This window comes from Mauremys mutica, chromosome 5 (genome assembly GCF_020497125.1).
Source record: "Mauremys mutica isolate MM-2020 ecotype Southern chromosome 5, ASM2049712v1, whole genome shotgun sequence".
Taxonomy (NCBI): Eukaryota; Metazoa; Chordata; order Testudines; family Geoemydidae; genus Mauremys; species Mauremys mutica.
The window spans coordinates 83,319,177-83,335,588 of NC_059076.1; the positions used below are offsets into that span (position 1 = coordinate 83,319,177).

At 43.7% G+C, this 16,412-nt stretch overlaps 1 protein-coding gene across 4 annotated transcripts in view; it reads left to right on the forward strand.

Annotated features, from left to right (window-relative positions):
- Positions 1-16,412, forward strand: part of PRIMPOL (primase and DNA directed polymerase) — a 37,156-nt gene that overhangs the window by 4,025 nt on the left and 16,719 nt on the right. For 2 of the 4 annotated variants that reach the window (XM_045018027.1, XM_045018025.1), the window contains exons 2-6: positions 6,752-6,843; positions 7,625-7,809; positions 11,016-11,107; positions 11,889-12,030; positions 13,393-13,540. In XM_045018027.1, coding sequence (XP_044873962.1) covers positions 6,825-6,843; positions 7,625-7,809; positions 11,016-11,107; positions 11,889-12,030; positions 13,393-13,540 — 586 coding nt within the window. In that variant the 5' untranslated portion in view covers positions 6,752-6,824. Of the gene's footprint in view, positions 1-5,964; positions 5,984-6,751; positions 6,844-7,624; positions 7,810-11,015; positions 11,108-11,888; positions 12,031-13,392; positions 13,541-16,412 lie in introns of those variants that run through there. The other 2 variants (XM_045018026.1, XM_045018028.1) reach the window with 2 other exon arrangements.

A 16,412-nucleotide genomic window follows, 5' to 3' on the forward strand; every position in this document is an offset into this window, starting at 1 on the left:
TTTTGCGCCCCTGGCTGATCGACCAGGGGCACTTATGACAGCACCAAATGGCGCAGTGCAAAAGGACAGGTAACCATGACCATCTTATTACCGTCTTCTTACCAGTTCATGGTATGGTAGACGGTGCAGTATGCCTGGTAACCATCGCTGCTGTCATGCAAAAGCATAAGCATGCTGCTGTGTAGCGCTGCTGGTCCGCCTCTATCAGCGGCATACAGTACACATACGGTGACATACACAAAAGGCAAAATAGGGTCCATTGTTGCCACGCTATGGCGTGTGCCAGGGCATTTCATGGAAAACGTGATCGAAATGATTGTCTGCCCTTGCTTTCCCGGAGGAAGGAATGACTGGCGACATTTACCCAGAATCCACCGCGCAAATGATTTGTGCAACAGCAGGCACAGGGGTCTCAACAAAAAATTCACAGAGACAGCCTAGATTCAGTTAATTGTTCGCAAAAAAGTATCATTGCAAGGAATTAACTAACTGTTTCCCATCTCACAGCTTCCACTGTCTCCAGACCTTCCACAGCATCCACCTCGCAGAGGCTGGCGAAGATTAGGCGGCGAAAGAAAAAGACAAGGGACACGATTTTCGATGAATGTGTGGGCTGCTACCTAGCCGAGGCGGACCAGCAGAGGCAGTGGAGGGAGAAAGTCTCTCTGTACCAGTGCTCACACAGCGAATGGGAGGAGAGGTGGCGTGAGGAACACAAGCAGGCGACTCAAGCAATGCTTGTACTACTGAGGGAGCAAACGGACATGCTCCGGCGACTTGTGTATGTTCTGCAGGTCCGCTGCAGGACAGAGCCCCCGGCAGTATCTCTGCAACCGCCCTCCCCCGCCACAAAGTCACATACCCCCCTCACCCTAAATAACCAGGAGGATGCCCGCCCTGGTCCGTGAATACTGTCACTGCACCCCAGCAGAGTGCTCAAGTAACCAAAAGCTCTCATACCCTACGTTTGCATAAGTCCTTCCCTTCCGGACTCAAACAAGTCCCAATCCCAGTCCCATCCCATAACTGTGTACTTAAGTAATAAAAATACTTTGCTGTTAAGTACTGTTTCCGTCATGTTTCCTCACTGAAGACTGTGTTTGAATGGGGTGCGTGGGGAAGTGCGTTGCTAATTGCATAGGACAGGCACCTTTCGCAGGGTACAGACACGGGGGCCGGATCAGCAGCGGGTAACACACACAGTGCAGTCAGCAGGCACCGTGGTCGGTATGGGAGGTGGTTTCCAGGTTCTGTGTGGGCGGTGGGGATGTGACTTTTTAGCGGGGGAGGTCGGGTACAGATCTTATACAGCGGTCCTTGTTGTGGACCGCTGAGTCACGCAGCAGAGGAATCTGTATCCGTCCTCCTCCGCCACAAGGCCACATAGCCGCCCGCACACAGAATCCCAAAAAGGAGGGATGGCAGGCTCCGTTGAAACAAGCAGTCCGGCAATGCGGACCGCTGTACGATCAGGAGCCTGTCATTCCTTAAGTTTAGAGGCGGTCTTTACATCAGCGCACACCCTACCCACCGCAGTCTGCGTTCCAATTTCGACCCTTTAACGAAAAGTCATGAATAAAGAAACCTCTCCTCAGTAACAGTGTGACATGTATTTTATTTTTACACGTGTCTTGGAAGTGGAGGAAACGGGGAGAACGGGGTATTTAACCGAAGAGGAGAGTCAACAGTAACTGGGTAAAGAAACAGGGGCAGGTTCAGCTTCTCTGTAAAGAAACTGAACAGTCACAGGTCACGCTGCTCGCTGGTATTTGAAGAGTTCCTTGTCGCTGTCCCAGGCGCCTGTATAGGGCTTCATGAGCAAGTGCATTAGCGGGCAGGCTGGGTCACCGAGGATCACTATAGGCAAATGCACATCCACAACAGTTATTTCGTGGTACGGGAAGAAACTACCTTCCAGCAGGCGTCTGAGCAGCCCACAGTTCCTGAGAACACACGCATCAGGAACCTTGCCCGGCCATCCGACGTTCATGTTGGTAAAACGTCCCCTATGGTCCCCCAGTGCTTGCAGAACCATTGAAAAGTAGCCCAATTTCTCAGCAGCTGAATGTGGAAGAGGTGGACGATAAAGTGCGAGGAGGAGAAAACGGCGAGGATCGCAGCGGGCTCCATGCTTGCAGTGCTGTGGCGTCCACGCTGTCACTGACCAGAAAAGTGCACGAACAGATTGCCCGCAGGCGCTTTCAGGGAGGGAGGGAGGGCGTGATTGACGGTTCAATGACGACAGTTACCCAAAACCACCCTCGACACATTTTTTCCCCCAGCATGCATTGGGGGGAAATCCCAGAATTCAAATGGGCAGCGGGGACTGCGGGAACTGTGGGATAGCTTCCCACAGTGCACCGCTTCGAAAGTCGACGCCGGCCCCGTGAATGTGGACTCAGAAGTTCGAATTAGTGTATTTAGTATGGATACACAAATTCGACTTCATAAGGTCGAATCCACAAATTCGAATTAAGTAGATTCGAAATAGTCCTGTAGTGTAGACAAGGCCTAAGCATGCCTGAGCCCTGCCACCTCAGGTGGGAGGGCCCAAGCCCTGCTGCCCTGGGTGGGGGACCAAAGCCCAAGGGCTTCAGCATCAAGTGGGGGGCCTAAAACCTGAGCTCTGGGGCTTTGGCCCTGTGTGGTGGGGTTTGGGCTTAGGCTTTGGCCCTGGCAAGTCTAACGCCACCGCTGGTGACCCCATTAAAATGGGGTTGCAACCTAATTTGGGGTCCTAACCCACAGTTTGAGAACCACTTGTCTAGAGCAGGGTGAGCAAACTATTTGGCCTGAGGGCCACATTTGGGAACAGAAATTGTATGGAGGGCCATGGATGCTCCAAAATTGGGGTTCGGGTGCGGGAGTGGGGTTCAGGCTCTGGCTGGGGGTGTGGGCTCCAGGGTGGGCCCAGAAATGAGGATTTCAGGATGCGGGAGGGGCTCCAGGCTGAAGTGGGGGAATAGGGTGCTGGGGGGAGGAGGGTGTGAGGGCTCTGGCTGGGGGTGAGGGCTCTGGCTTGGGGCTGGGGATGAGGAGTTTGGGGTGTAGAATGGTGCTCTGGGCTGGGACCAAGGGGTTTGGAAGGTGGGAGTGGGATCAGGGCTGGGGCAGGGGGTTGTGGTGTGGGAGGGGGTGCAGGCTGCGGATGTGGGCTTTGGGGTGGTGCTGGGGATGAGGGGTTTGGGGTGCAGGAAGTTGCTCTGGGATGGGATTGAGGGGTTTGGAGGGCAGGGGAGGGTCGGGGCATGGGGAGAGGCTCAGGGGTGCAGGCTCTGGGCAGCGCTTACCTTAAGTGGCTCCCAGAAGCAGCGGCCATGTCCCCACTCCGGCTCCTATGCAGAGCCACAGCCAGGCGGCTCTGCGTGCTGCCCCGTCCGCCAGGTGCTGCCCCCGCAGCTCCCATTGGCCACAGTTCCCGGCCAAGGGAGCTGCAGGGGTCAGCGCTTGGGGTGGGGGCAGTTTGCCTGGCTGCATTCCTGGCAGCATCCCTTGCTGCTCCTACACAGAGCTGGGCCATGCCGTTGCTTCCAGGAGTGGCATGGAGTGGCCTCCAACCCTTCTCCCCAGCTTGAACACTGGAGCAGGGCAAGCCCAAGACCCCACTCCCCAGTGGGAGCTTGAGGGCTGGCTTAAAACAGCTGGTGGGCCAGATCGCGGGCTATAGTTTGTTCACTCCTGGTCTAGAGAATGAGGAAAGGTGAGTAGCAAATTATGACAGTGAAGATCACCCTCTGTCAGAGTTAGCTACTGTGAAGAAGTGAATGGAGAAAGATGGGGAGAGCAGCAAATTATGACAGGGAAACAGCTACCTAACAAGCAAATGGAGAAAGGGGATGGTTAGCAAAATCTGAGAGGGCATGTTGTATGTCCATATGTGTTACCAGTAGCAAATTGTGCCAGGGACAAATTTTACTACACTTCCCCAGCACAGTACAGTTAGTCCTCCTCCTATTGCCTCACACAGTGGACCAGTCACACCCTCCACAATCCACTGCATGTATCAGTCCTGCTGGGAGCTATGAAATAATTTCCCTGGTGGCAATGTGTTTGTCCCTGTTTACTATACAACTGCATGTGTAAGATGTGGGGATAAATTTAAGTGAAATAGGGTTGATGGTGAATAGAGATAGTACTGGACCATGTGTAGCTGCCATGTTAGCACTCACTAACACTTTAAACACACAGTTCTCCAGTGTCGAGGAGGCTCAGGTGTACATTGCTGAGAACTGTTTTCAGCAACAGGCTAATTTCCTATCATATAGGTTTCTTTCCCAGCAGCCTCTTTGGCTGTATCTGTGCTAGTAAATGTCATAGCTGAAATTCTCTGATGGTGGATGCTATAAGGTAGACAGGGCTCATGAGTTTGGAATAAATGACCATGTTAATGTCTGAGCCCTGTCTCTGCCACAGCTTGAAGCCAATTCTTGGGATTTTATAGCTAGTCTTGTGATATTTGGTGTTTTTCTTAAAGTCCAAGATCCTGGAGTCATGGGATTATGTGAGAATTTCAGCTTTCATTAAAATAAAAGGCAATTTCTGGCCCTAAGGGTTGCAAACGAAACCTGGAAGTATGACCCTAATGTACCCTAAAGCTTAAAAACTAGAAGGTGCAAAAAAAATCCCAAATATATATATAAAAATCATAGTTTTTAAGAGAGTTTCATGATTTTATGTATGGAGCTGGCAATACTGCTGTTGCTATCACTAGCACTGCACTGCTGGTAAATTACAGGTCCTTAGTTTGTTAGTGTAAATAAGATTGCATAGGCTAAACATAATTCCTGAGCATTTTATAACATGATTTGGCAACAGTTATGTTTTATAAATGTTTAAACTAAACATATTTGCAGTTGTGTTGTAGCCCTCTTGGTCCCAGGATATTAGAGAGACAAGGTGGGTGAGGTAATATCTTTATTGGACCAGCTTCTCTTGGTGAGAGGACAAGCTTACATAGAGTTCTTTTTCAGGTCTAGGCAATTAACTCATAGGCCATGTCTATACATACAGAGCTGCAGCTGCAGAGCTTATCAATGCAGCTGTGACGCTGCTGCACTTCTGGTGAAGATGTTCTGTGCTGATGGGAGAGAACTCTCCCATTGGCATAAAAAAATCACCTCCATTAATGACAGAAGTTGTGTAGTGGGAGAAGCTCTCCCGCCAACAGCGCTGTGCATGTGAATGCTTATGTCGGTGTAACTTATGTCACTTGGGGAGGTGGATTATTCACACCCTGAGCATCATACATTATGCTGACATAGGCTGTAGTGTGTACCACAGGGATGGTACACACTAGTGCTTACTTTGGTATAACTTAAGTCTCTCAAGGGCGTGGGAAAGACAACCCCGAGTGACATAAGTTACACCGATCTAAGCACCAGTGTGGACAGTGCTAGGTTGGTGGGAGTGTGTTTCCCGCCAACTTAGCTACCGCAGCTTGGGGAGGTGGAGTAATTATTCTCACGGGGGAGAGATCTCCCATCAGCATAGAGCATCTGCATTAGTAGTGCTACAGCTGTGCCACTGTAGAAGTTCTAGTGTAGACTAGCTCTCAGTGTTATTGCTAAATACAAGGTAGACAGATTGTTTGGGATAAAATAACACATTTCAAGGGGCTATTCAGACATGAAAAAGCATGGACTGAATAGAGGCACTGGATTTATGGCTTATTACAACAATCTGTAACTCACTCCACACCTACCCCCACACACCCTCTCGCTCTTTCCCTTACCCTTCCTTTTCTCCCTGTGACTGGATGGGTGATAATGGGCCACTTTATATTGAACAGTTCCTTGAAACATGTTAAGTGCTTATGCAAAGAGCTTGTCTCTTTCACCACCAGATGTTGGTCCAATAAAAGATTACCTCACCCACCTTCTCTCTCTAAACTAAACGTGGTAATTTATGTAGTTCAGACAGGACCTAATTAATTAAGATTAAATTTAGCCACAAATGTAGACAAGGTCAAACTGCATTCAGCACTGTGAGATAATTTTTTTATATTGTGTGCTGCTTGAGAAGTGATGTTTTAGGGGGGGTATGTCTTTATTTTTGGTTTATTTAGTTATTGTTATATTTTGTGGGATTGCTACTTTCCTGTGTCCAAATATAATAGTGTGGGGTTTTCACTTCATGATGTGTTTTATCTCTCACTGCTTAGCTGTACTGAGCCTGAAAACTTAGCAGGTTGTTTCCGGCTAAAAACTTATACTTTGTAGCGTGACTCAGCAACAAGTGTGAGAGATTACATTTAGTTCCTTCTGTCTACTGGAAACCACATTAACTGCACATTATCTTTATCTTTGTATTTTGTGGCTTTAAGATATGAGTTCTCTACTACTGCATCTAAATTCCTTCTGGAAACTGTTCTGTCCCCTACAGCTGTTGCCTTTCAGAAACTGCTGTGAGACAGACACAGGTGGGAGGCAGTCAGTGAGGGATAATCCAAGGGAAGAAGAGATGTGGAGAAACCGGGGGAGGAAAATGCAGATGAATAATCAAAGGGTGGGGGACAGAAAGTGGTACTGGTAATTGGTCATGTAGATTAGATAAAACAACCTCTGTAATAACATCTTCCCCAATTCCCTTCCTCCCATTCTCTCTGCTTCCCAAGGATCTTAACGCTTATCCATCTGGAAGAATTTTGAGAGGGAAGGAATTTCCCTGAACAAAAATTAATGAATTGGAACTTGTCTGTAGTTATGTTAATGTTACATTTAATGTAGCTTTTTGACTGTGCATTGATTTTCAGAGTTCCTACCATGTGCTTACTTTATGTGATTAGAAGTCCAAAGGTTGAGTGATAGTGAGCACTGCTGGGCAAAATGTCTTTACTGAGTACTGGTAAGTTAACTATTTCAAAGTCCTGAAAATTCTGATAAGTAAATTAGAGTAATGTATTGATATTATTAAGCAGTTGAAAGCATTGCTGATATGGGTCATAGGCTGAGGATGCCCCTTGGTTTTGAATTGTTTTGCTTTATCTATTTGAGTGGCAATGGAGCCTTGTGGGCATAGGGCTGGGAGCTAGAAGCTACTGAGATCTAATCCTCACTCAGGTACTGACTTGCTGTGTGGGCCTAGATAAGTCATTTAACTTCTCTTGGTTGATTTCCTCATCTATAAAATGGGTCTGATATTTACCTACCTCCACAGGATGATGTAAGAATGAATTAATATAAATGTGTATATTATTTTGAAAATATAAGCATTATTAAATACTATTCTATAAACAAAATATCATTCATTACCCTGAGATTTCCCCCTATTCTAAATTGTTTCAGTTGTGTTGATAATAAAATAGGCCTGGGCATTCATAACTTGATTCTTGATACAATTGATGTTCTCATATTTTCTCAAACCAGCACAGGGAACTTAGTATTAAAGGGTGTTTCACAGCTAAGTTGTGTGTTGATTTGGAGTACAGGCTCCCCTTAGTCATGAAAGAGTCCGAGTATGCTCAAATACAGCAGATCAGAGATCTGTGTATCACAGATCACAGAGATTTGTGTATCACAAATACAGAGATATGCACAGGTATATGAGAAATTGAAGCACATACAAAATGCTTTTGATTTGGTTATTTTTAATGTAGTACTAAGGGTTCATTTCCTGACTGCTTTAGGACAAATGAAGAGAAAATGGGAAGAAAGACTGAAGAATGTTGATGAACTAGCATCTCGATATAAAAGAAAGCCACTTTGCCCTGTTTACAGGCCACAGCTGTCCAAACCATGGCAACCGTGCTCTGTTTGGAATCTGTTTCGTCGACAAGCTCAAGCTTTTAACTATGCAAAAACCTGTAAGGAGGTAAGATATTAAATTGTTAGAAGGGTGTCTTCACTATTTAGAAACGTCATTTGTAAAGTTCTGTTAACCTACAAAGTTCACTTCAGGCTTCAGGATTCTTATGTTGTGCGGTCCTAATACATCAGGCAATTATTTTCCCTTACAGGTCAACATGATGCATAAGTTGTAATACGCAGTAGTTCCAACATTAGACTGTGTTATTAGATGTAATGAGGGCTAGTTCTAACATACAACTCTAGATATGTTGTTAATGTTTAATAGTAGAAGTGCTTGTGGGGAAGAAAGACCAAAGTGGTGGGATGTGACAAGGAAGGTCTGGCAAATGATGTAGGTGAGGGAAAGAGCCAAAATGGCAAGAGGTAGCAGAAGAATGGGAAAGGAGTAAAAATCAAGTAGGAAGGAAGGAGAGAGAAGAGGACAGAGATTGAGGAAGGAAGAGGAAAAACAAAGAAGGTAAGATATAAAAGAGGTAGAGATGAATGAAAAGAGAGGCAAAAATATATCCCACAATAGACAGGCAACCGCTCAGGCACCAAGAAGTGAAAAAGAAAAACCAGATCACCTGAAATGAACCCTCAGCCTAAGGTGTAATTGTTTTTGAAAGGATGAGCTAATTATTTATTTGTAATTACCTGCATTTCATACTCTGCAGCTTGATTGCCTGTTTTTAAAAATAACTGTGGAATGTGCAATTTCCTTCTGCCATTTCAGCTATCCCGATAACTCTGCAGGTCTGACCTATTTCATTACACTAACATTTAATGCCTGTCAATGATATCCAGTAAAAGCACCCAGTGGTGTTGAAAGAATTTGCAACACTCTGTGCCCAATTCTTGTTGCTCCATAAAGCAACACAGTCATCTCCTCACCTTAGACAAAGAAAAGATGCTGTGTTGTGATAGGAGGCATGAGGGCACATGTAGGCTCTTGAGGAGCCCTAACAGGTCTGGGAAAGAGGGGATAAGGAATGTTGTGATTCAAACAGGTATCCTTGTCACATGGCGGTTGTAGTAAGGAATTGTAGATCATTAAGTACTTTAAAATCAGCAAGGGGAAGAAAGGCAGAAAGGAGCCTAAGTTCACTATATTTAAAAATAGGGATTTTATATTAAAGTATCATATTGGGTGAATTACTTTGACTTAGAAAGTCAAGGTAAGAAACTTCAGGTAATATTTATATCTGTCCTTCTAAAGCCCGAGGGAGACAGTGTCAAAAACACAAATGGCAGTTAAATGAAAATCTCCACCCACCCTGTTTTTACAGCATGAGAAGTCCTGGCTTGATCTGAAATCTAGCAGCAGTGCTTTAATGTGGCTTGTGTAGTCGTGGCATAGCACTGGGAGAGAGCTCTCCCAGCGCTATAAAAACCCATCTCCATGGGAGGAGTAGCTACCAGCACTGCCGCCCACCTATCAGCAGGCACAGGTCATCGAGAAGAGCTCATTTGACCCTTCTGGCACCAGACAGGATGTAGTCTTGAGGGGGAGGTACTGTGATGGGGTGCACCGGGGGCGTGGTTCAGGACTAATTAAGAGTATGTCTACACTACCCACGTTACAGCACAGCCGCGGCAGCGCTATGACAGGGGAGAGCTCTCCTGGCGATTAAAAGAAAAAAACACCCCGAACAAGCGGTGGTAGGTTTATCGCCGGGAGCACAGCTCACAGCAATAAAGCACTGTCTATACTGGTGCTTTTCAGTGCTAAAACTTTTGTTGCTCAGGGGGGTGTTTTTTCACACCCCTGAACAACAAAAAGTTTTAGCGCTGAAAGTGGCAGTGTAGACACAGCTTAAAAATAAAGCCCACTTGGAGGAGAGCAGGTTTGTCTCCATAATGAGCCTGGAGAGACCAGGTGGGAAGTGCTCTTCCCCTGGAAAGCAGCTGAAAAGAAGGTGGAGGGCGTGGGGGAGGACCAGACAGGTTCTCCAGAGGCAAGCCGAAAACCTGGCTGATATGGGGTTCCTGGTGAGCTGGAGCCTGCCATAAACCATTAGTTAAGGAGAAGTGTTCCAGCCCATGGACTGGGGGGTTGAGCGAACGTGAGAGGGAAAGAGCAGCAGTCCTCAGCACAGGTGTACCTCTGTTGCTGCTGTCTGCTGAACCCAGCCGGGCTGAAGGTTTGCTTTCAATACATTGTGTCGTTCTTCTTTAGTAAAGGACTTTGTGATCCTGTAAAGTGATATGACTGCAGGGCCAAATCACTCTGATGGTCAGAGGAGGCCACAGGACAGTATGTATGTGTAGGGGAGAGGAAACTGGGGCACAGCTGCTGCAATGCCACAATTGGCATGGCAAGTTTGCCACAAGTAGTTTTTGGCATTACATCTCTCCTTCAATCCCCCCATTTTTGTTGCTTTTACAATCTTATTTTCTTATTTTAAGACATTTTTCCTCTCCACTCTTACCTGCAGATCAAACCCACACAGATAACAGGGAGAACTAAGGATCCTATCCTGCAGTTAGTTCCATGTAGACTGATTCTCTGAGAAGCCCCATTGACTTAAATGGAGCATGGTGCAGGGGTCTGTCCATGCAGAGTTTGCTGCAGGATCAGGGTCTGACTCACTATAGCAGGGAACAGTGCATATGACAAAGTGCAAAGTAAAATATTTTGAGACAGGTGTTACTAACCAACTCTTCAAATGTCATGAATTTCATTATCAAAATTATGACTGTGTCAAAGCTGTTTCCTAATTATGTTGCAGTTTGGGAGCATTTTTCTCTGTAGGGTCACCTCTGGTTTTACATATAGTATATAATCAAAAGGATGGTTTGGACATCATTTTGCTTGATTTAGGCCATATGCTGCTTCTCTCTTCAGTGAGAATCCTCTTCTCTGTACACTGTTTCTCTTCACATTGATGTTACTATGCTGCTGATCAAAATAAGATTTTACTAGGTAAATACCACTTGAGGGTTTGATTCAGATCTCAGTTACATCAATGCAAATCCATAGTAGCTTTATTGACTTCAGTCAGCTGGTCAAGAGTTATGCTGGTGTAATTTAAATAAGAAGCAGGCTCTTAATTAACAATAAAAGGTACTTAGGTTTTAAAGAAAAAAAAGCCTAAGCCATCCTTTGATAGGTTGTTACTAATTAGAAAATAATTACTAACCTTTGATCTGAGAAATTAATTTCAAGCAAAAGATTTTGATTAGTGATCTGAAAAAGGAAAAGTTAACTCTTTCTTTTAATTTAAAAAGGATGTTCGTGTATTTGCTTTGGAAATGAACACAGAAGATGGACAAAGGTATTATCTTGTGACAACATATACAGAGTTTTGGTTTTATTACAAGTGAGTATTTTGAAAAAAAGTACCTCTCAGCTGCTTTAAACTTCATCAGGGCTGGGGCTGGTCTAGACCAGCTCTCAGAAAGCAGGGCACCATAACTGGCTCCCTGACACTGATCCCCTCAAATGTGCTACAGTGCTTGACCACTGAAGAGAACTGGTATCCATAGTGAACAATCATCATCATTCTGGTGCATCAGCAGATAAAATAATTACATCTCCATGAACCATTTTATATATAATTCTTAACAGTCATTTAACAGAAACATACGACATGATCAAGTTCCGATATTGAAATGTCTAGTAAAGGTCTACAGTCAACTTAAAAAATAATTTAAAAAAATCTTAAATGTTTTAGCAATAAAACATCTCATTATTAAGTGACAGATTTCTAAAAATCCAATTTTTTTATTTAAGCTCTTTACATTTTCCATTTCTCTCCATTTGGATATCAAAATTCAAAGAAGTTGGTTTCACTTTCATGTATAGTTTTACTTTAAGGTTCTCAGCACTAGTGGATTTATTGTTTAAAATTACTGTTTCCATTAGTTATTTTTGTTCATGAAAACATATCTGTTGGTCTTAGATGTTTGTAAGAATTTATTTTTTTACAAAATCAAAATTTTAGGCCAAATGTATATTTATGGTGTTTCTTTAATTAGTCACAAAATTGATAATTTAAGTTGTTCAGAACATAGTAGGGCTAGTCTTAAAAACATTTCAACAAGTTTTTTGAATTATTGTTCACAAACATGCATGATGATTCTTGACTACTTTCTGTTTAGCAAAAAACAGAAAACAAGTCTTATGCATTGCTATGAAGTTATTCCTGAAAAAGCTGTTTGCAAACTGTATTTTGATTTGGAGTTCTATAAACCAGTGAATCCTGAAGCTGATGGCAAAAAGATGATTGCAAAGTTAATTGAGGTAAAACTGGAACAATAATTAGAATATAACATATTGTAGGTCTGTCTGTCTTGTTATGGGCCTTAATGTGGATCAAAGAGAGAATAAAGTGAACAAATTTTCCTTATAGTTATTCTAAAGCTCAAGTTGTCACAAATAAAATGAAAATTGATTACACGTTTTTAGAGAAAATTAGAAACGCATGTTTAGATATTGCTAGTTAAAGCAAAGTTTTTCTGGTTTTCCCGCTTTAGAGGAACAAGAGGCAAATGGTGGTTGGTATGACAGCATAGGCCTGTGACATAGTAATTTCTCTTTCATGATATTGCCTCTGTAGAGTCACTGGTGGATTATGTGCCCCGATACAAGAGCCATAGAACCAAAGAAAGCAGTAAAATTGTTAGGAAGCATACAGGCATGCTCCTAGGCTCTAACAAAAGATTTCACACGCTATTTTTCCATCAGTTCTTCTTTTTCCAGTTGTTTTAAGTCCCCTTTTTCCCCAGTGTGGTTTTTATTAAGCTTAGGCCTTTTCTGATTGTTATATAGAGTCACTCCTTGTTAGTTATTGGTTTTATTAATTAGCACAAATGTTGTTTTCATATGGATTTGGTTTGATTTATGGTGGGCCAGGACATTATCTCCAATGTGGCAGACAGACTAAAACGAGCTTTCAGAAATACACCTCCCTCTCTAGTAAAATATCCTGTCTCAGATAAGTACGGAGGTTTAAGAGCATTCATCATCCTCAGAGCCATGTGCATGCCTCTCCATAGGAAAGAAAGAAGCCACACACTGAATGAGGCCTTTTCCCTTGGAGGAGTCCTTAGAGGATTTACCTCCTTTGTAGGCATGAGAGTCAGTTCTGAAATCTAAGGGATCCTCAAAATTAAAGAAGATTGTTGGATCCAAAAGGAGGGATCTGAGGTCCCAAGATCTGAAGCTTTTGGACTCCTTGGATCTAAGGTCTTCACTCTGGCCCTAGATATAATGTGACTAAGTTGTCATAGGTTTGGATTGTAGAGTCTTCAATGCTGGTTTCCACTGGAGCTGTAAACTGTACTTTGGAAGCAGTGTAACAGAAAAAGTATAGATGAGGCCGTATATTAGGCTTTTAGATGAGAAACTGGAAATTTGCAACAGTCTGCTACTGGTACCATAATCACACATTTATGCAATTTATAAGGTAAAATATGTGTTTGTATTTTGGTTACAATTTAATAAGCCATGAAACTTCATAGTCTAAAAAAACTGTATGTTCAAAACCAAAAATGTCTTTGAAATGAATGAAGACATAAAATCTGCCCTTCTGTCACGATCTATGGGTACCTTTTTAGTTATTAAAAAAACAGAAAAAATAGCCTAATTATTTTTATTTTTCAGCTTGTTAGTAAAAAGCTGGAAGAACTTTATGGAGTTAAATGTTCAGTTGAAGATGTCTTGAACTTAGATTCCAGCACTGATGAAAAATTTAGCCATCACTTAATATTTCTGCTTTACAAGACAGCATTTAAGGATAATATTCATGTTGGTAAGCATATTTTCTTATTTCTAGTACATAAAAAGGAAATGTGTGGAATTTTTATATCTTAATAGTACAGTCAAGCACTCAGATATTATGGTAATGGGGACCATAGGTGGAAACAAATATATATTTCCAGTTAAATATTTGTGTTTTATTGTGCTTCAACTGATTTCCTGCTTATGTATTTTCTTTTGTTTTCTGTGACTAGTTGTGCAATTTCTCGTCAGCCTTCTACTTCAAGGAAACAGCTACTATCTGTGTGTGTGTGTGTATATGCTGTATTTACAGAACAAAGACGTCAAAAAAGCTGGTAAAAGGCTTGATGGTGGTTTTACAGTTGCTTACTTATTTTGTAGGTTAAGGTATATATAAATATATTTTTTTTAATTGGCCGAAGTTAAACATTATTGGCCAGATTCTTGAGTCCAGCTGAGCTATATTCAGCCCAAGACCTTAGTGAAGGGGCAAAAGCATAGCTTAAAGCTGCCTTTGCATTAGCCTGATCTAGGGAACAGTGGGAAGCTCTTTGGTTCTTGACATAAGTTGGAATGTCTTCTAGGCTACAACAGCCCCTAATGGACTATTTTGCCAACCCAAGATTGCCAAAGCACAGCGGACTCCAGCCACACACTCTCATGCCACTTACTCTTGTGGGGCTTGGAAGAAGTGGTGTAGTGCTTCCATAGCTAGCTTTGGGTTAGCCAGAGAGTTTGCTCTGCAAGGGGAACATATTCAGCTGTCCTTCAGGGAAGCTTTCTGGCTAAGTGCTCGGGAATGATACAAAGAAGCGAGACTGGAACCAAGAATCTGGCCCTAAATGCCCCTGTTGGCCTTTATCTTGCACCCATTGAACTCACTGGGAGTTTTGCTATTGACACCAGTGGGATTACACTAAAATTCCTCATTTAGTAAGAGTAAGAAAAGCTGCCTGGGAGTGATTTGAGAGCACAGGGAGGGATAGCTCAGTGGTTTGAGCGTTGGCCTGCTAAACCCAGGGTTGTGAGTTCAATCCTTGAGGGGGCCACTTAGGGATCTGGGGCAAAAATTGGTCCTGCTAGTGAAGGCAGGGGGCTGGACTCGATGACCTTTCAAGGTCCCTTCTAGTTCTAGGAGATTGGTATTTCTCCAATTATTACCACAGGAGAGACAGGCTCCTTGCTTTCAGTGTCAAGTGCATGGCCTCACCTCAGCCTAAAGCAACAATTTCAGAAAAAGTCTGACTTTGCCCCTGCAGCCCCGGGCTGGAGCATGTGCTGTCACTCTGTGAGGATAGTACATACAGTCTGGTCAGCACTGGGAACTGCAAGGGGATGGAGCATGCTCAGCGAAGACAGAATCTTTGGCAAATTTAGCAATAAAACCGTAAGAAGTGTCTACTGAGCATGTATGAACTGAGATTTTTTTCAGAGGTTGATAACTTGGCCAAATTTTTCACACTCCCAACCCTGGCTCAAAGGCCACACCCTACCAAATTTCAAGTCCCTGGTCCAAACATGGGGGTGCTAGAGCTTCTCAGAGAAAAGGACAACAGAATTTTTTTTAATATTGCACAACAACTTATTTTCCCCTAACCTCAGTTTCATAAACTAAATCATTTTGGCTGAAACTTCTTTTCCCCGCTCCAAAAGAGAGAGAGAGAAAAAAAAAACAAACAAGAAACCAGCTTGAGGCAGACACCTCATATGGAAAATTTCAAACCAAACAGATAAAAGATTGGCAAAGTTATAAGCAACTGCAAACAGATTTCTACAATGGGAAGTGTTGGGCAACCTTAATGTTAGGCAGTGCTACTAGCCTCACCCAACATATAGCATAAGCAGTATATTGCTCATTATTTTCATTAAGATTAGTAGAAACAAATAAAACCATTTCTTCTCCATGTTCCCCCTCACCCCCCGACTCTTCTACTGCAACCGCAAAAACAAAATAATTAAATATGATCATCAAACTCTTTATCAGTCTAAACGTTTGATTCTGTAACCTCTTTCTTATAAAGTTATTAAAGAATGTGTGGCTCAAAAGTATTTTATTTAAAACTAATTTTAGCCTTGTGCTCTAGATAGCTAAGTGTAGAACAAAAGCCATACTCTTTCAGTTTATTACATCAGCTATTCCCTTTCAATAACAGCACTTGAGCTATTACTTCCAGCCCATTGGTTTCCTATCACCATTGTGAACTAAATTATTAATGCTGCTGGCCAGTAAATGTTTGTGTTTAAAATCAGTCATAGTTATAATAGATTTATAAGGACAGTAGGCAGAGTAAGCAGTAAATGGTTTATTTATTATTATTATGCCTTCCTAGCAGTAATAGGAAAAAGACGGTTACTCACCTGTAGTAACTGGTGTTCTTCGAGATGTGTTGCTCCTATCCATTCCATGTAGGTGTGCGCGCCGCGCGTGCACGGCTCTCCGGAACATTTTTACCCTAGCAACTCCGGCGGGCCGGCTGGCGCCCCCTGGAGTGGCGCCGTCATGGCGCCCCTTATACACCTCAGCCGGCCCGTCCGCTCCTCAGTTCCTTCTTGCCGGCTATTCCGACAGTGGGGAAGGAGGGCGGGTCTGGAATGGATAGGAGCAACACATCTCGAAGAACACCAGTTACTACAGGTGAGTAACCGTCTTTTCTTCTTCGAGTGATTGCTCCTATGCATTCCATGTAGGTGATTCCCAAGCCTTACCTAGGCGGTGGGGTCGGAATGAGACGTGGCGGAGTGTAGCACCGCAGAGCCGAAGGCTGCGTCGTCTCGGGACTGCTGCACCAACGCATAATGGGAAGCGAAGGTGTGGACGGAAGACCAGGTGGCCGCTCGACAGATGTCCTGGATGGGAACGTGGGCCAGGAAGGCGGCTGACGAGGCGTGCGCCCTTGTCGAGT